This window comes from Sander lucioperca, chromosome 5, assembly GCF_008315115.2.
Source record: "Sander lucioperca isolate FBNREF2018 chromosome 5, SLUC_FBN_1.2, whole genome shotgun sequence".
NCBI classification, from domain to species: domain Eukaryota; kingdom Metazoa; phylum Chordata; class Actinopteri; order Perciformes; family Percidae; genus Sander; species Sander lucioperca.
Genome location: NC_050177.1, coordinates 35,799,101 through 35,818,119, shown reverse-complemented (window position 1 = coordinate 35,818,119; position 19,019 = coordinate 35,799,101). Strand labels below are relative to the sequence as shown.

General features: G+C 39.7%; 2 protein-coding genes across 6 annotated transcripts in view; both read left to right on the top strand.

Annotated features, from left to right (window-relative positions):
* The first annotated feature begins 181 nt into the window (after window positions 1–181).
* LOC116038856 (glucuronokinase with putative uridyl pyrophosphorylase) lies at window positions 182–12,812 on the top strand. 4 transcript variants are annotated; one of them, XM_031283534.2, is made up of 23 exons: window positions 182–407; window positions 2,468–2,574; window positions 2,675–2,719; window positions 2,831–2,984; window positions 3,102–3,173; window positions 5,155–5,243; window positions 5,414–5,570; window positions 5,875–5,952; window positions 6,520–6,611; window positions 6,803–6,908; window positions 7,019–7,098; window positions 7,182–7,250; window positions 8,620–8,680; window positions 8,768–8,784; window positions 8,884–8,941; window positions 9,306–9,398; window positions 9,520–9,580; window positions 9,656–9,769; window positions 10,840–10,897; window positions 11,238–11,306; window positions 11,382–11,445; window positions 11,589–11,660; window positions 12,186–12,812. In XM_031283534.2, the coding sequence occupies exons 1-23, from the start codon at window positions 351–353 to the stop codon at window positions 12,279–12,281; spliced, it is 1,869 nt and encodes a 622-aa protein (XP_031139394.1). In that variant the 5' UTR covers window positions 182–350; the 3' UTR covers window positions 12,282–12,812. The 4 variants fall into 4 exon arrangements, with proteins under 4 accessions (XP_031139394.1, XP_035857595.1, XP_035857596.1 ...); XM_036001702.1 differs by having other exon boundaries at window positions 5,152–5,243; XM_036001703.1 differs by having other exon boundaries at window positions 3,099–3,173.
* Window positions 12,813–13,014: 202 nt separating this feature from the next.
* The window catches only part of ubash3bb (ubiquitin associated and SH3 domain containing Bb), a 40,412-nt gene continuing 34,407 nt past the window's right edge, over window positions 13,015–19,019 (top strand). The window contains exon 1 of one of the 2 annotated variants that reach the window (XM_031283533.2): window positions 13,015–13,326. In XM_031283533.2, the coding sequence (XP_031139393.1) occupies window positions 13,199–13,326 (128 nt within the window). In that variant the 5' untranslated portion in view covers window positions 13,015–13,198. The remainder of the gene's footprint in view (window positions 13,327–19,019) is intronic. The other variant, XM_031283532.2, reaches the window with a different exon arrangement.

Below are 19,019 nucleotides of genomic sequence, written 5' to 3'. Positions count from 1 at the left end.
ATACTATACTGTGTGTCATAAGCCACTTTTAGTTGTGTTTATTAAAGTTGGTAAATTGGTTAAAAGATGTAGAACTTTTTTTGTATATTTATAATGCATCTTAGTTATGAGTATAATTGTACTGATTGATACACTGCATTTTTCATAATGTCTGTAGCAAGAAGATGAACTGCTGAAGTGGTCGTGAGCATTGACTGTAAAATTATGGTCGTGAGTGTGTTTTATTTTGAAGGTTGTTTGCGGAAGTAGGTTACATCATTGACGCTGGGAGCTATCTAACCGTAAAGAATTCTCAACTCCTGCACTATTTTTATTGATTAAAAGGATAAGGATAACGTGAAGTTTCACAAATGATCTGTATACTGTTGGTAGCCGGCCACGGCACCGTCTTAGAGGCACAAATTAAGGTAAGTCGCTTATATGTTGCAGCAGAAAGGAGATATCTTGAAGCAGTGCAAAGTTCGCATTTTGTATGTAACGTTAGTGGTCATACACCTCACAGTACGCCGAACTACCTTAAAGAATCGGGCACACCACTGGGTTACTTGTCTGCTGTCTTGTATACCTGTTAGACCAACAGTTGGGACATTTACAGAATCGTCAGGATGCACTGGTGCATTCGGCTTACATCTGACCATATGGCCTATCAATCTTAACGGGTTTTTTTTAATGAAATTAAATGTTGTATTATTGGCTTGCGGTCTTCACCGCCCCCTACCGAGCGTTGTGGTGGAATTAGGAATTACGAAGGGGACCACTTGAAGGTTGAGGTTTTGGGAAAATCCATACCTTTTAGTACCTTATATACCGAATTATTGATCTAATCTAATTGTTGACATGCCCGTCTTAAGTACGTGTCTTTACCAAGAAAGAAAGGCAACAGCTGTCTTATTTAAGTTTTCTATGGCGTCGTCTTCTCAGTATCTCCACAGCACTGTGGAGTAACGTATCTCCAAAAGTAACGTTAGAATAGGACGTGTTGTGTCCATTGTATATGTCTATAGTTGTGTCCAGGAACACCTATGATACCGAGTTTGACTTGAAAAGTTTAGGCTATATAATGTCACCAGCAGTGATGGGAATAACGGCGTTATAAATAACGGCGTTACTAACATCGTTAGTTTTTTCAGTAACGAGTAATCTAATTGATTACTCTTCCCATTTTAATAACGCCGTTACCGTTACTGCCAAAAAATGCGGCGCGTTACTATAACTGAAGCTGTTTTTTTCATCAGACCAACTAGATCTCTGAGCCGAGGGGCAAAGACTTTTTTTACTGTTCTTCCTTGGTTAGTGGGCAGTGCACGAGACAAGCGCATAAATGCTGACGATTGGCTGAGGTTGAGTAAAATGTCATGGTAAGCCAATCAGAGGTAGGGTTGGGCGGGTGTTCGAAAGCACGCATAGTCGGACACACAACGAACAACACAAGCGAGTCAGTCAACGAGAGACAGGTATGGCGAGCCCAAATAATCCAAAAGTAGCCTTCTCTAAATGGAAGTATAGCCATTACTTTTCCCTCCAAGAAATTAAAGGAACGAATGTAATCGTGAAATGCACATTATGCCCTGGGCAAATGTGCCTATCCACGTCGGTGTTAAGTAATTCAAACTTACTCAAACATCTTTCAACGTTTTATTTGCACTACAAAGAGTGTATATATTTGTTATTTATTTTTGGTATAGTGCTTAACAAGCATAATTTAATTTTGCCCAGTTGTGGCCTGTTGAGGGGCAATAAATATTAAAAGTTCCAAAACATCTATTGTGTTATTTGTATCGATCCACTATATAAACATAATATCTACATAGGCCTACATGGCATTTGATTGGAGGCTAGTCTCACTTTGTCCCACAGCAACATTAAAATAGTTTAGATTTGTGTACATTGTTTCTGTTAATAATGTATTGTATTAAGTGTCCATTTCATTATAATATTCAGATTTATCATAAATAATTGAACATCCACATGTATTTTAAGTTCCGTTAAAGAGGGGTGGAGGTGGGGGTCACATTTGAGCATTTAAAAATGTATTTGAAAGTAACGCAATAGTTACTTTCTGAAGTAACCAGTTACTTTTATAATTTGTAACTGAGTAACTAATTTAGTCACTTTTTGGAAGAAGTAACTAGTAACTGTAACTAATTACTTTTTAAAAGTAACTTGCCCAATACTGGTCCCCAGCTAGCTACAGTAGCTATTTGGCATTAATTGCAACATTAAGCCTGTAGGCCCTGCGTGTTTGACATATAAGCTTGACCCCTCGTGAGTCTTTAATCAACATTTGTAATGTTATATAGAATGAGCATAGACATGGAGGTAAGAACACATACTGTAACCTATAGTGTATACTATGTGAATAGCCAAGTGAATGCTACTTGTTGCATATGCTGTCATAGTGTGTGTTAGTATGGTGATTTGTAACCTGTATTTAAGTCCATCTATTTTTCCACGTCTCATCTCCCAGAATGATGACACAGGCTTATACAGCCACCTAACTGGCATACCAAAGGCTTTACTCCCTGGCATCGGAGGAAAGAAGATCCTTGACTTTTGGTGGGAAATGGTCAAAATGTGCGTAACAAGTGGCCCCAACCATGAACAGGCCTTTCTGATTATCTTTTGACTCTTACACATATACTGGTTAACTTCTGCATCTCTGATTTCTCTCCAGGCGACAACTGTTCACAGAAGTGTATCTGGTCACTAATGCAGATAAGTGAGTTCAACCCAGACTCAGCTGGTGTTGATTCGGCAGTCTTGTTACAGTTTGTTACCAAAAAAAAATTTTTCTGCTCCTGCTCCATTCTTAATCTGTTACACTGACCAGGTATAAGCACTATGAACGCTGGGCCACAGCAAATGACTTCCCGGTGGAAAACGTTGTAAATGACGGCAGCACTACGTTGGAGGACCGTCTCGGGGCCGTGGCTGACCTGGAGCTGGCCATACGCAGCCGCAAGCTGCAGGATGATATCATTGTGGTACGATGAATCCATCTGTTGATGTTGGAGCATGTTCATTCACACAACTGCTCAGTGTATTCTAGTGGAACTGAATGAATGTGTCATACAATGATGATTTTCTTTTTGTGTAAGCAGATCGCAGGAGACATGCTGTGTGCAGACCAGAACTTTGATATTGCTCAAGTTATCCGTTTCTTCAGATCAGAGGTAATTCACCACAATATAATTTATTCATTTAGAGGACATGAAACCATACAATCTGTTTTGTGCAAACAATATTCATGAAGGTCAAATAAATCTTTTTGTGGTGGTGAAGTCATGAGCAGCTCATCCTTTTGTGTGTGTGCTGCAGCCTGGAGAGCTGATCGTATACTACGACCTAGAGGTGTAGGGGAAACAAGTACACTCTTATTGTTAATACTTTGTTTTCCTGGGTTTAGCATGTGATGTCTGTCATGTAATCAATTGTGATGAAGAAATCAAACAGATGTAACCTCCCAATGTAATCACACCGTTCCACTGAATCCAGTTCCATTTACAGGTCCCCCACACACTCCCTTTTCCTTCTAGTTATGTAAGTTTAACAGGATCCACTATCAATCAGGTATCATGATATGTGCTTATTTAATACACATTGTGCTTATGTTGCCACTTAGTGTGTCATGTTAAAAGCACAAATTAGGCCCACAAGAGTTGGACTTGGCTTCTGTGTATGTGTGTGTAACAGGATGTGCAGGTTTGATATATATTTGGGTCCTAACAATGGTGGAGTAAGGCCCAGACTTGGGTGAGCGAACAGGAAATCTAGACGTGCATCCGGTCAGTGTTTGCAGCACACAGAGGAGGGTTCTCCATTGTAAAGAAGCTGAGATACAGATATTAATCAATGCTGTGCATATAATTGTGAAAAGCTCACCAGTGCCTGGCTCCGTTTTGAGGTAGTATGGTCAATGACGCGGTAATGATTAGGTTATTGCAACATGTATAGTGTTTGGGTAGCAGAACCCAGGGCACTAATTAGGCTGTGATAAGCCAACATTATCGCAACCCCTAGAAAGTGTCATGGCAGTTTAAGCCAGGACAGTGAAGCCAAGAGGTGTTTTTTTTACATAGATGGAACTAGGACCTGTTAAAAAGGCAGATATGTGATCACTTAATCTGCAGAAATAGCTGAAATCTGAATACAATACCAGTTTGATTAGCATGTACTGTACGTAAGTATCTTGCCAAACAATGATCTGGCTGGGTCATGAAGACCTGGACAGAATTAGGGAAGGGAAGCAGTGGAGACAGGGAGTAAGGATTGAATTAAAAATATAATTTGTTAGAGGCCATCTTAAGATGCGAGGAACATGTGTATAAAAGATAGTCATGTGCAAGTAACAATGGTTGTCTATGCTCAAGCTATTTCTTAAGTCATTTGATGTGTCCAGGACAGCTTGGTTTACTTGCAAATAAACCTGCATTGAGTGACTCTCTGCCATCTCTGGTGTCTTTGTTGAGCCATCGCCTTGTATCCTTTTCTGTACTGAGGCCACTGTAGGGTGTTGGTGCATCCCCGCACTGCCCCGTCGTTCTTTCCCCTCTGCCTGAAAAGAGCCCTAACAAGCAATCCTCATGACTTGCTGAAGTTGACGTAGAGCACAATGAGTGTGAGCAAGTTCATTTCTTCCTTCCTTTTCTTCCATTGTGCTTTCGCCTGGCTTCAGGTTACTGGTTAAGTGTCTTGGGACTCTTGGTTTGCCTGTAGGCATTTCTGTTAGTTTGCATTGCCATGCTCATTAGTGTTAGTGGTAATGCAGTCAACCAATCCATTCTTTTTTCTCTACTTGCTTTCCCTTTAGCTTTCTTATCAGCTCATTCCACCAGTCCTTGACCACTGTACGCACAAGTACACACAACCGAACTTGTGCTTTATCCTGAGCGCTTGACATACTTTGTTGGCCTATTGTCTAAGCTGATTTCATCAGGAAAGCCAAAACTTGGGATGACTTCTCGTGTCAGAAATTTTGATACTGCTTTAGCATCAGCCTTAGCACACTTCAACCCATTGAGAAAATCTCTATCTCTATTACAACCAACACGTACTGCTTTTTGTTTAATCCTTTTGTGGTGTTGAAGTCATAAGCAGCCCATTTTGTGTGTGTGTGTGTGTGTGTGTGTGTGTGTGTGTGTGTGTGTGCAGCAGCCTGGAGAGCTGATCATATACTACGAGCTGGAGGAAAGTGAGAAAAGCAGCTCCAGGGGCATTGTGGAGGTTTGCCAAGACACCCATAGGTGAGAAGACGTTTTTTCCTTAGTTTAGTCCCATAATGCACCATATGCTGTAACAGCAGCATTAGAAGTACTTTTGTGTGTGGAGCGTTTCAGAACTTCATTCACATACATTTTCTACATGTCACTATGTTGCAGATTTGATTTTAATCTAATGTAGTTTTCTGAATCAGGATAACTCGCTTTTTGGAGAAACCGCAGGAAGGGCTGACAGGATCCCGCCTGGCCAGCGTGGTGTTTTACTGCATTCGGAGAGACACACTGTCCTACCTGTCTGACTTCCTCAGAATGCAGCCTCAAGCCACCGACAGGTCCTTCGGACGATTCTGGGTTCGTAAGTCCTAATTCAATAAGTGTTATTTCAATAAAAGGTATTACTTTTTGATAATGTTACCGCCTTACACATTCAAACTTAATTTTACTCTACAAACTAAATCTTGGCACTAAACTTCTGTGGCAGTATATGCTTTGACTTTGCTTTTCATTATGATAAAACTCTAAGATAAAAATGTTACTCACTTAAACTATAATTAGTCCTACTTCACAAATAATATCAGTGCATCATCATTAATTAATAAAGTAATGTAAAGTAATAAATGTACTGGTTAGTACATTTGGGCTCCTTTCTCTTCAGGAGTGGCTCATTAACGAGAAGCAACTCGATGTGTTTGGGATGAAGCTTCCTACTGGCTTCCAGCTCATTGGACAAGTGGTTTGTATCCCTACCTCAGTTCATCAGCCATGTTTTGTGTTTTTTTTCACACAGCACGATATGCTGCACTAAAAACTGAAGAGGAACGTGTTACTAACAAAATCCAAAGATGCACCTGTTTACCAGATTACTGAAATATGAAACATTTATGTCTGAAAAGTTATGATGGTTGGGTGCGTGTGAGGATTTACACAGTGAGCATGTTGATAAATGCATTTAAAAGTAATACAAATATTTTGAAAACCTGTGCAATCCACTTGACTGTCAAGCCACAGGAAATGCGTACAATGTGGTAAAAATAAACTGTGGATTTGAGAATTGCACATAGAGTTTGGAGAATATTGTAAATGTATGTAGAGAATATGTAATGTAAATTGTTAATGTCTGGTGGTGTGGTAATATTTAGGGCAAGTTGAGTAACTACACTGTCCTCACGCAGGGATTAGATGCTGTGTGTTATTTTTCTGTTGCAGCTAATAAGTGGATTTGTATATAAAAGAAAACCTTTAGTAGTATTATTTCTTTTTTACGTTTCCTCTAATAACATGCTTCCTCCTAACACATCAGGGCCTGTCAGACTACACCAAGTGGCTCACCCACTACTCTACCAAGCAACAAGATAATCCTGCTAAACCAATAACATACAGATCATTTGCTAGGTAAGAAAACATTAACACTTGATTGCCACTTGAACTCTGTTTGAATTTAGCTCAGATTACTGTGGTTTTTCCAGCTTGCAAATAAAAGCCTCTTCCTCATCCTTAACTCACAATAAGTGCAATTGAATGTTAGAACGCAACCTGACAGACACTGTAAGAATTGATTTTTCCAAATATATGACGACTCACAGGGTTGGCTTAATGGGGAACCCCTCAGACGGCTTCAACGGAAAAACCATCGCTATGTCCATCTCTAACTTCTGGGCCGAGGTCACTCTAGTGGAGAGCCAGACTTTGGTAACACACACACACACACACACACACACACACACACACACACACACACATTAGTTGAAACACCTTCAACATATTGTGCATAAGTCATGTGCTTTTCTGTGACTTTGTAGGTTTTAGTCCCTCATCCACTCAATGACCCCACAGAGTTTGGAAGCTTGCAAGATCTGTTCTGTATCAGCAGGAAGGAAGGGTGTGTACCCAACAACAAAAATACATGATATAGTTGGTCATGTTGAGGCTTTTTCTAAATGTTCTGTTAATCATCCACTGTAGGTACCTGGGAGGTCTGCGGCTACTGCAGGCTACCTGTAAGAAGTTCTACCAGTTCTGCTCCAAACAAGGGTGAGATAAGTAACTGAGATAACACAAGACCAAGATATTCTTGGATCAAATCTTTAATAACATTCAAATGGAGCAAATATGAGCATTAGCATTATCTCTTTACCTCTAACTTTGTTGGATGGATAGTGCTCTAACTTTCCCAAAAATCATGTGTGTATTTTGCAATGACCAGCTTTTCAATGTTGCAAATGGACCTAATTTTACCTATTTTATATAAACTTTTTTTTTTTAAAATATTTATTTTAAAATGTTTGCTTTAGTCAAAGTCTGACACTGTCGTCCCCCCCCCCCCCCCAAAATCAAGACAACTCCCTATATTTGTTCACATTTGGTAAATTACCACCATTAAACTTAAATATTAGCTATTAGCAGTTCCTTATTGCAATCTACAGTCATCACAACTGGAGTACTCTGATACTGAAGAATAAGAGAAAACTTAAAACCTGATGTTTGTCAGGGAAGTTCTGCAGCTGGAGGTATTTTATTGATGGAGGTAATGATATCCCCTGAAAGTGTCACACTGAATCTAAAAATATTTGTATCAAGTCTGTTTTTCAGAGCCTGTAGCGGACTCCGTTTTAAAAGCTAGAGTGAAGATAGGTATCATATCAAACCAGAGGACATAAGGAATCAGTTGGTACCAACCTGCTAACTTTTCAGGAAGGGTCTAAAGTTAGGCTGAATTTTATTTTTATGAAACAAAATTGCCCCCTCACAATTTTTGACAGCCCCCTCAGTTTCTTCATCCTGGCACCTGATCTGTTGCAGGGCAGGAGAGAGTGGCTGGTTGAGAGTTAGTGAGGTGACGGAAAGGAGAAAAAGTCAGAGGGCATCTGATGGACAGGAAGAGAATGGCAATGGGCGGGTTTGAGGAAGTGGGAAATGTGTGGCTGGAGGGAGAGACAGAGAGGCAGAATGTGACACCAAAAGAGAGTGAATATAAGACTTACATTCATCAGGTCACCAGAAACACGACTTCACATCAATGATAATGTTACTTTTTAACTGCTGGGTGTGTAAATTAGCAGCTGTTTGCTAACAACTTTACTAGAGTGGTAGTCTCGCTTTGCCAGACCCTCCTCCAAAGCGTGCTGGAGGAGGGTCTGGCTACTTCACACAGCATTCGGCGATGGGAGGAAAACGGTGCTCTGGTTTATTGGTATTTCTTTAAACCAATCACAATAGATTAAACAAAAAAAATAGATTTGCATTGAAAACAGGTTGGAATGATTTTACTGCACTGGTGAAAGAAGTTTTCATTTTGGTTTGTTTTTGACTTGTTAAAGATAGTTACTTCCAGTAGATTTGACGTGGCCTTTAATCTCACGCTCATTTGATGTGGTGTGTGTGTGTGTGTGTCTCACTGCAGTATTGCTTTGACAAAGCAGAACTTTACACTGAAGTACGACACCAACATTCCTCGGCAAGTGGTGAGGATCTATTCAAAAACTGGTCACAGCATACAATGTAAAAAATTATATGCCATGATGAAATGATGTGTCTCTGTTTTAATGCAGGGCCTTGCTGGAAGCAGGTAAATCGTTTTAGTTTGATGTTCTGTATAGGCCAATTTAAAGGTAATTTTGCACACTAATTTAATAATTTACTTGTTTACGATCCTCTCTTTTCACAGTGCCATTGTCTCAGCTACCCTGAAGTGTCTTATGAAATTCTACAACATCACAGACAACGTAAGGATTTGTCCCATCTCATGGTGTTACCAAAGGCATCAGAGTTAGCACTTGATTTTCTCATCAGTCTGTCACTCCTTCCACTGCTGTTATCAAAAAATAAACATCAGCCTCTCATGTTTTCAGTAAGTAATTCAGTAGATTTCCCGCACAGATCCAGTGAAGTTACACACCGTGAAAACAACACTGCAACACTTTTGTGTGTAATTATCAAAGTTTTTAAAAATAAAAACCCACCTGAGACAAAAGACGGCCCCTGACTAGTTGATAAAATGTCTCAAAAATGAATAAATAAATGTGAAATGATATAAAAATGTATCTACTTAATATTTATCTATTCATATATTCCCATTTTACACTCTAGGATCTCCCAAAGCCGATCCGAGCCAACTTCATTCTCAACGTAGAGACTGATGAACTTTTCATCACTGCTGGCCTGCAGGACAGAGTTGTTCAGGTCAGTAACAGAATCAGCTCTACACAAATGTACTGCACTCTGTCACCCCTGTACAACATGTCAGTTATCTTTATTTGAATACCTACAGTAGCATGAATTGTTTGCCCCTTTGTCTTTACAGGTCTATGAAGGCTTAGTCTACATGGATTTCAGCAAGAAGCTCATGGAAGAGCAGGGCTACGGTATAGAAGTCACCGTCTGTAGATGCTAAGCAAAACATTTCTTTCCTAATGTGTGTTTGTGTTTTTCATTCTCAGGGAACTATGTTTCTATGGACATGATTGGACTCCCACTGTTCTGGCTGGCGTACCTGAGCGACCCCAGTGACTCTGGACGCATCCACAGCAACATCAGACAGCGCTGGCTCAGTGGTGCGTCTCATATCAAACATTGCATTGGCCTTTTATGATTCGTCAGGTCACTGCTAAATAAAACAAGATCTACTGTTCAATTAGTTTCGCTTTGCCAGACCTTCCTCCACAGCGCTGCGGAGGAAGATCTGGCTAGTCCACACAGCATTCCGTGATGGGAGAAAAACCTGCTCTGGTTTATTGCCATTTCTTTAAACCAATCACAAACGTCTTGGATGGCGCTAAGCACCGGACGCAGCCCAGGTGTCCCTGCAAAATAGCCCTAGGAAGGAACTTGTTTTGGTGGAACGTGTAGGTTCAAAAGTTATTTTAGTCGTGCAACTGAAAACTCAGATTGGACAGATAGTCTAGCTAACTGTCAGATTTTTACCCTCCAGAGATCTGAGGAGCAGTTAACCATAGTCCTCATAAATTCACCGGAGTTTAAAATTCCAACACAAAGAAAGCGGAAGGTAACGGACATCCGGCCGAAAAGAGGGACATCTGGCGAAATTTCTGGCGGCAACGGAGCAATCCCGGAAGTGGAACGTCGTGGATATAGACTACTGTTCGATCAATAGGATTTTGGTTCTGATATTTGGAAAAGGAGATAGTGATATTAGCCATATTTTAGGCAACGTCGGTTAGTCCACCACTTTGTTCCAAACTGAAATATCTCAACAACTATTGGATGGATTGCCAAATATTTAGTACCGACATCCAACATCCCTAGAGGATGAATCAAGACTTTTTTTATCCCCTGAATTTTGCTGTAGCTTCATCAGCAGGTCAAAAAACTCACTTATCCAGTGAATTATCTAAATATTTACTTGATGGATTGTTTCAAAATTTGGAGCAGAGGTTTGTGATTCTCAGAGTATAAATCGTACTAGCTTTGGTGATCCCCAGATATTGGCTGCAGCAAAAGGTTCAACAACTTTCATTTTTCTATAAACAGACCAAAATGTTCTTCAGTCCTTTAGAATAACATGCTAGCCCATGTGCATATTTCCATCTATCTATTCCTTTAAGAAGCTATAAACATGGAATGGTTGGTTGAACTAGTTTCATGCTGCTCTGTCTTTCCACAGGGGAGCTTCTGGTAGTTGAAGCCATGAAGACTTTTGCAGAGCTGACTGATGAAGCGAGGTTGGTTTGAGTACTTGAAAGTGGATTCTTGATCAAGAATTTATGCAATATATAGCAGATTAGGTTTTGATCAAAGTTTAGCAGGGCAAAAACAAGGCATATATAATCATGGGATTTATGTCTAGCCTTTGCACAGCTCAAATTGGCCTTGGGCTTTCTGAAATGTGTGAAATGTTTATGCACTGTGAGTTTTAATAAATACCACACCACGCAAAGTGTTAATGTAATGCAACTCTGCTGATAAAATGTACCCAGTTTTTGTCCTTGTGGCATTTCAGAAGTTCACAACATTCATGGTGAAAGCTTTGTCTGAGCACTGATTGAAAATGTTCTCCCTCAGGACGGCTCTGCAGGACAAAGACTGGAGGCGTCTGGCACAACTGATGGACCAGAACTTTGAGCTGCGGAGGTAAACAGTATATATTGATGTGAGGCACTTGTATTGCAGTTACACTCATAGCTAAAGTAACAACATGTCCCGCAGGTCTGTCTACACTGATGACTGTCTGGGTCCTGGGAATCTCAGGATGGTTCAGCTGGCGAGGCAGGTAGGTACTTAAGGGTTCCACTACCTGCGTCGAGCACAGCATGTTTTATTGAACAGTACTATTCACTCCTTTCTCCATCTCTATCTGTATGTGCCTGCAGGAGTCTGTTTTTGCATTCATAAAGTTTTTGCTGCTTCTTGCAGTTTGGCTCAGCGGTGAAGTTACCTGGCAGTGGGGGGGCCGTGGTGGGTCTGTGTCTGGATGATGAGCGACTGGTAAGACTGCACTATGTGGATGTTGTTGTCTTTAGCTGACATCTCCTATCTATGCCAGTCTGAGGCCATGGGATTGGAGCTTCGTATTAATGTTGACATTCCCGTGTCTTAGTTACCTTAGATATTAGTGACCTGCTGGATTTCAAAGTTTATTTCATTCAAGTAAAATGAAAAGAAAACATACAACAAACCGTACGTAAGTTCACACAAATCTACAGAACTACATTAGATTTCTGTATTTAAAAGTAGACCTAAGTAGACATATTCTATGATGGTGAAAAAATGCTTTGACAGCCCTTAACCTCACTGTCACAGTATGTAAAGTCTCAAGCCCTTACATAGCTTGTGAAGTTGGCTTGTACATAGCCAACTTCTTTGCTCAGTTATTTCTTGAAGTCTAAAGATCTTGGCTATATCAATAAATTAACATGTTCTGGGTTGTTAATTCTGAGGTAGGATGTACTGTATTTGTGAATCTGACATCAATGCGCTGGTGTCTGATGCAGTCTGTGTTTGGCCCTCTAGGTGGAGATGAGGCAAGCTTTCCAGGAGGCAGGCTGTGTCTTCTGTGTCATCACACCATACAACCCATCTGCCAGCACTGTCAGCGGCCAACACTAACCTCACATCTCCCCACGACTCAGTCAGGCTACTCAAGGCCAACTCAGGGCCATCGGTTGTATATAGCACAGTGTGGCCCTCAATGAGGCCCAATGCCATTTTCATATGACTTATTATTACAATGGACAGCAACGATCATAACCAGTTACATGATATTCTATGAAAGCTATGAATAAAAAATAATCAGGGTTGCTAAAAGGATCTTTACTCTTGATGATGAGGTGATAGTTTGTGTAATAATAATGTATCAGATTGGTGAAATTATGTTTAGTCTAACATCAGGTATTGCTTCACTTTGTCCCAAAAAAAAATGTGAATCTGCATTTTTCAAAATTTTGTTGCAGATTATATGAGATTAATTTAAGGTGTAGCGAGTTGACAACCTTGTGTCAAATGTATCAATCACTCACAACAATGTAAAAATTATGTAATTATTTTTGTACGTGTGATACATAGTTTGTATAGATCTAAACACATCATCTTTGTATAATTAATGTTTTTGTACACAAATTAAAAGCAAGTGTTCTCTCAGTGTTTTGTCATACTGTGCAGCTTGTAATAGTCATGTAGCCTATATCACTCTTAAAAAGAAGCATCATTTAACCTGTCACTTCTTAAATAACAGGTAGTCACATTGTATGACGTTTTTTCCCCCTCAAACCCCATATATTATGATCTATTCCATTATATGGTGTATTCTGCCACTGTACATTCAGTGAGCAGATCTAATTGCTGTTTCCTCCAGTGGGCGGAGTAGCAGTATAGGGCTCTGCCCGCACAGCTCTGCTCTCAGCTCCGCTTCGCGTAGTTGCCGTTACCTCTCCATTCATGCGGACCCGGCCGAAGCTCATGGACTAGCTGGAGGTCTGGTGGTGGACTGTATCGTGCTTGTAGCGGACTGGCTGACACAGTGGACAATGGCTGCCAAGGAGGACCTCTACAGTAAAATCCTCCCTCGGAGGCTCCGGCAGAATCGGTCGGGTTCAGTGAAATGTGGCTCCAACCTGGACGTGCTGTTATCCATGGGCTTCCCCAGACCAAGGGCGTAAGTAGTCTGACCCAAACACAGAGTTTGTGTGTGTGTGCGTGTGTGTGTGTGTGTGTGTGTGTGTGTGTGTGTGTGTGTGTGTGTGTGTGTGTGTGTGTGTGTGTGTTGCCTGGAGGATTACATGAATGTCAGACGGAGACATGGCCGGTGTGTGGGAGCACTGACGTTAACGGTTTTGTTCATGTGAGTTTACGTTAGCGGACGGGTCAAACGCAGCATCACTCCACACGTCGTTTCCCTGCATCGATTTTCACTGTGCGCAGCTAGCTGGTCCCTGTATACAGCCATATACAACTGAAGAGTAGAAGGGAGTCGAATAAAATATTATACTGTAGAATTAAATAGGCTAAATATAAGCAGAATAATGTCGGGTGTAACTAATAGAGCTTAAGCGACGAGCTGAGTGGAGCGAGACAGAATTATGAACATAGGCTAAAAGTTAACAGAAGAAGTTAGCATCACATAGCCTACAATGTAATTTTCCTTTTTCACTCTTTCCCTCAGTTTGAATTGAAGCTTTATTGGAAATCCCTCTGTTTAAATAGAAATTTTCTTTTCTTTTTTCCAGTTGAGTCAAATCTACCATAAGTAGGAAACGTATGTTTCAGCTATTGAGGAGCTGTCATATGTGAACTATTCAGAAAACTGGAGTCAGGAGTCATGAAGTCATGACTGACTGACTGACTGTGTGTGTGTGTGTGTGTGTGTGTGTGTGTGTGTGTGTGTGTGTGTGTGTGTGGGGCTGTCATACGGTTTACCCTGTGTCCTCTGCTGAATGGAGGGACTGTCTTTGACTTGGCCAGATCAGTGAGTTCACATCCGTCCTGTCGGCTACAGGCTCTCACTGTAAACACAACACTACTGTATACTGTATATCACCAGCCAGGAAAGCAGCAGTTTACACACAGTTACTAATAAATACTTAGGATAATTTTCATGCTAGGCAATTTTTTTGGTGGTATGTTCACGTTTTTATGTGTTGCTTATTAATAAAAAAATTTTTTTTGATTGAATGGGCACTTAGTCAGTGGAGTGGGGCATGATTCCTGGGCAGCACATAATACTAATGTAAACGCTGCAATACTGGATGGTGTTTGTAACATACAAATATACACTGCATGTAAATTTGTTTTTAAAAAATGTCTGTTGAAAGCCAACCTGCTAACGTTAACTACCCAGCTTGCTGAATTAACTGAGTTTTTTGGTGTCAGCAGAACAAGCGGAAAACATTCACATATATTATCATTTCATAAAGTTGATATGGAAACTATAACGTTTTTAGTAGTTTCTACACATCCAGCAGAGACAGAGCAACAATAACATTTAATCAGATTTGTGTTTATAGCGACCTGATGAAGTTCCATATTCACTCTTCCTTTTTACTCTGTTTTTTTGTGTCCAGTCCACTAACTCCTGAGGTGAATATCTGGCTCTCAAATGTTCACCAGCTTGCTGTGAACTTTGTCTGCCATTTGATGCTGGGCAGGTAGTGTACAGCGGGTTTATCAGAGCTTTTTGCCGTGAACAGCTCCATGGCTGATGTCTTACTTTTGGTTCTCAGAACTGTGATCAAAACAATTGCATTTTTAGAATAAACTTGTAAGTCCTCTGTATGTAATAGTGGCACTGTTTTTCGTTTCAAATATGTTTATTGTGAAACATTTTCATTCAACAAAGGAGTTTGCATGGCATTTACATGTTTCTTTAAGAATAATCATAACAACAAAAAACAGTACCAGACATCATACAAATAGTAACAGAAACAGTGACAGACATTATACAAATTATAAATATATATAAAAATAAAAACCCGACATAGCTTACCACCCCCTCCCTTTAATAGTGCCACTGTTTTTTAATTGTCATAAACATATAATTGGCATTTCTGTAAAGCAATTTCGCGTTACGTATTGCTGCACATATACACCAATATGGATATGGGTATGGGAAGCTACTGTAATATCATCAGTCCATTTTATCGGTTTGGCTGTAGTATGTGTTCTGTCCGTGTGTTTTGCACTGCAACTCTCAGACATCATTTGTTTGTCAAATGCTATGGCCAGTACTGTGACATCATTTTCCATATATGATGACTGTCATTGACTACCTTAAACCTCTACTTCTTATTCTAAACATACCTTAAATGTAATTTAAACTTCCTGTGTACCAGAGGATTTTTCAAGGAACAACCTCACTGACACCAGCTGGTCAGAACAGCAGATGGAAAAGCTTCCATTAACCGGCTATAGTCGAATCAGTATTGTGTCATATTAATTAGTGAAAGTAGCTAAAACCTATTTTTGTCCATTTTGTTTGAGGTCTGGGGGAAATCTCACAGCTCTTCTCTTTTTTTCAGCACATACATTTCCATATATTTCACCCAGACAGATATCACACGTCAAGAGTGTTTGTGTGTATGTGTTAGTGTTTGTTTGTGATTGTGTATGTCAGAGAAAGTGTGCTGCTGTGGTTTGCTGAATGGACACAGCAGATGATGATAGGCCCCCAGGCAGGCCAGTGTTGGCCTAGAACACACTCCCTCAGGGAAGCCACAATCTCTTTTTTATCAGCCCATGACTGCTTGGCCTTGACACAGCCACTTATTAACTCTCTGTCTGTCTGTCTCACTGCCTCTTTTTTCTGTCTGAAGTGGTTGACCCACTAAATATCCCTGACCAACTTCAGATGTCCTGGTTCTGCTGAAAAAGGATTATTTCTGTGTAGAAAGATAACATTTATCTGCTGTGCCATTGTTTTGGTTCGGGGGCTTCGTCACATTGCTACCAGTGTTCACACAATAGAGATTAGATTGATACCCACTGGCTTTATGTAATAGAGTTTAGTGATATCAGTGCAGTCGGATATATTTAATAATACAATTATGACAGAAATATTAAATGCCGTTTTTACTTACAAATGTAGTGCGTGGGGTGTTGGAAAAATATTGATTCAACTAGGGCTGGGTATTTATTTAACCGGAATTCTTTTTGAATATTGCATATCAAGCGAGTATCAAAAACTGCTAACTGTTTTCGAAAGTTGGCATTGAACGATCGGACAGATTGCTTATTTATTTATTTATTTTTTTTACTTATTTTAATCAGATGTTTTCTGATCAAAATGAGGACATTAATCTAACTATATTTTATCTCTGCAAAGTTGTTAACACTCATGCAACTTCTTGATTGTAGCATTTTCTGCTAGTGGAAGAGCAAACATCATGTTTCTCTAATGCTTCATCAGGCTTATTTGTCAAATACACATGTAATTCAAACAGGGAGACTGCCATACATATTAGGCATGTCATTAAAAAAAGCAAGCTTGAACAAATTCGAACTAAAATGGTTTGAACTAATTCTAACTGCTGCACGATATGAGGAAAATATGCGATAGCGTTGTTGAATATCGCGATAATATTACCTGTGATAAATAAATAGATATTAAAGTGTACTCAGTCCTGCCTTTCTGCTGCATTCAGTATCCTGCTAAATACAACAAATTGCTTGTTGAATTTAAATTTTAAAGGAAATAATTTCTAACATTCTTTCTTTGAACAAATAAAGTGCAGTTTTCTACTGATATTTTCTTTCAACTAGCACAAAAAATCTCTGAGTGTCTTTCGTGATATGTTTATTGTGCCAGTTGATATCGCGATGACGATAAAAAAAAAACGATATACTGTGTAGCCCTAATTCTAACACAACCCATGTAGCCAAATCCTAAACTACATAGTAGAATTTACTTGCCATCCATTCCTGGTGCCTCCTTTGCTACACTTGAATGACAAGCTAATGTTACTATGATGCAGTTGCATTTTACAAAGTCAGCCAAAAGCCTTACCTTTATCCATGTTTTTTTTCCATGTATGGTATCCAAAATGTATCCACGTGTTACATCTCAGATAGTTTGGTGTCATGATTATCTGTTCAGCATGGCTCGCTAATTTTCTGCATTTTGTCTGTTCAAAGAGAACTATTTGCATAGTTTACTGTTAGGGCAACAGGATCTGTAAGGTATCAGACAGACACTTTTGACAATATAACATTGTTGACAACGTAAAATTCAAGATACAGCAACATTAAATGCAACTTATGATAAATCTCAAAAGAAGCATTACAACATGTTTGTAACCCCAAATTCAATAGATTCACATAAAACAATGTGTGGGGTGCACCCGTGGCTTAGGAGTTAAGACGGCAACCACGAACCACAACGTCTACTGTTCGAGTTGAGGCCGGGGACCTTTGTTGTATCTTTCTCTCTCTCATTTGCTGTTGTGTTAACATTGTGCATAATATAAATAAATATATATAATAATTTTTGGTTACAATGTGGAGCTCTAATGTTCCATTTAAAGAACTTTTCTCCCAAGACAAGACAAATTCAGGGGCGTCTGGTTAGCTCACCTGGTTGAGCGTGCGCCCCATGTACTAAGGCTCAGTCCTTGTCGCAGCGGCTGCGGGTTCAGTTCCGACCTGTGGCCCTTTGCTGCATGTCATCCCCCTCTCACTCCCTACTTAATATGTCCTATCAAAGGCAATAAAATCTGGCTTTTTAAAATCTGGTAGATAATGAATGTATTTACCAGATGTAAAATAAACTTATCAAATCCACAATCTTATGTCAAAGGAGCACAAGTCTCCAGTCAGTTATGATACCGACAATGAAAAAAATGCATATTGCCATTATTAACAACTGGAATTTCCATCATCTTGGAACCAGGAAATGGCTGTAGGTCTACTGTGCATTATCTCCAGGTTAAATCACTCTGAAAACAAAATCGATAGTGCAAATTATTCTTTTCTCCGGGGAGAAAAAGCTTCCAGAAAGTCACATGGTGCACCTCTCGGACTTTGTAAATGACAGCCTTGTGCATGTCAGCTTACTCTTAATGCAGTGATCAATTGAATGAAACAAGCAAAGTCATGCTTGTTTTTACGGGAACAACTTGGCTTGGCTGAACATCTCTGCATGTTGCCACAGAATGATGATAATTAATTGAGCAATGTATTCAGTAATATTTTTTACTTCAGAGCTCCACGGTTGAATAGTATTGCTCTCTAGTGGGGGAGTAAATGCTTCAGAATTAACCAATTTCCAATTTTGTGATTGGTCGTTCTTTTTTAGACCAATCACAAAAGTTAAATGTAAATCTCTACTAACTTGACATCTTAATGGCTAAATTACTGGATCTCCAACTCCAGGTTTTTATTCCTGTCTTGTAGTCAGTATTTCTGGGCTCCAATGGCAATAGGTTGAATTATACACATTGAAAAGAAATAGACAGATGCAGAAGTGAAAGCTTTTCATTGCCTCACCACAGTAACCTAAGCTTTTATTCTAACCACAGCTGTTTTCTTAGTGTCATGGGATCTGTACCCCGCAAGTTTTACCTTAATAATTAAAGTTAGTTCTCTGTGTTTGAAACTGTATAATCTCTTCCTAAACCCCCATAGATAAAATGTTTTATAACACTTAACAAAGTACGCCTTATAGCGCTTTAAAGCTGCTAAAATTAGACAGAATTCGCATTGCAGTGTTTTGCATTGATGTACCAATGCAGTATTTACCATAGACTGTAAAAGTAAAGTATTTACTCACTTAACAAAGTCTTAGAGATCTAGAGGCAGACATGTAACCTATGTGATCCTGTATATGTGGCCTTACTTTAGGTCAACATACAGACTTGA

What these genes read in the sequence shown, in the direction of transcription:
- LOC116038856 (XM_036001701.1), top strand. Translation starts at nt 351, where the DNA reads ATGATCTGTATACTGTTGGTAGCCGGCCACGGCACCGTCTTAGAGGCA. An exon ending in TGCAGGATGATATCATTGTG is followed by an intron (nt 2,985 to 3,098) that starts GTACGATGAATC and finishes TTTTTGTGTAAG; the next exon opens with CAGATCGCAGGAGACATGCT. An exon ending in TCCGTTTCTTCAGATCAGAG is followed by an intron (nt 3,174 to 5,151) that starts GTAATTCACCAC and finishes GTGTGTGTGCAG; the next exon opens with CAGCCTGGAGAGCTGATCAT.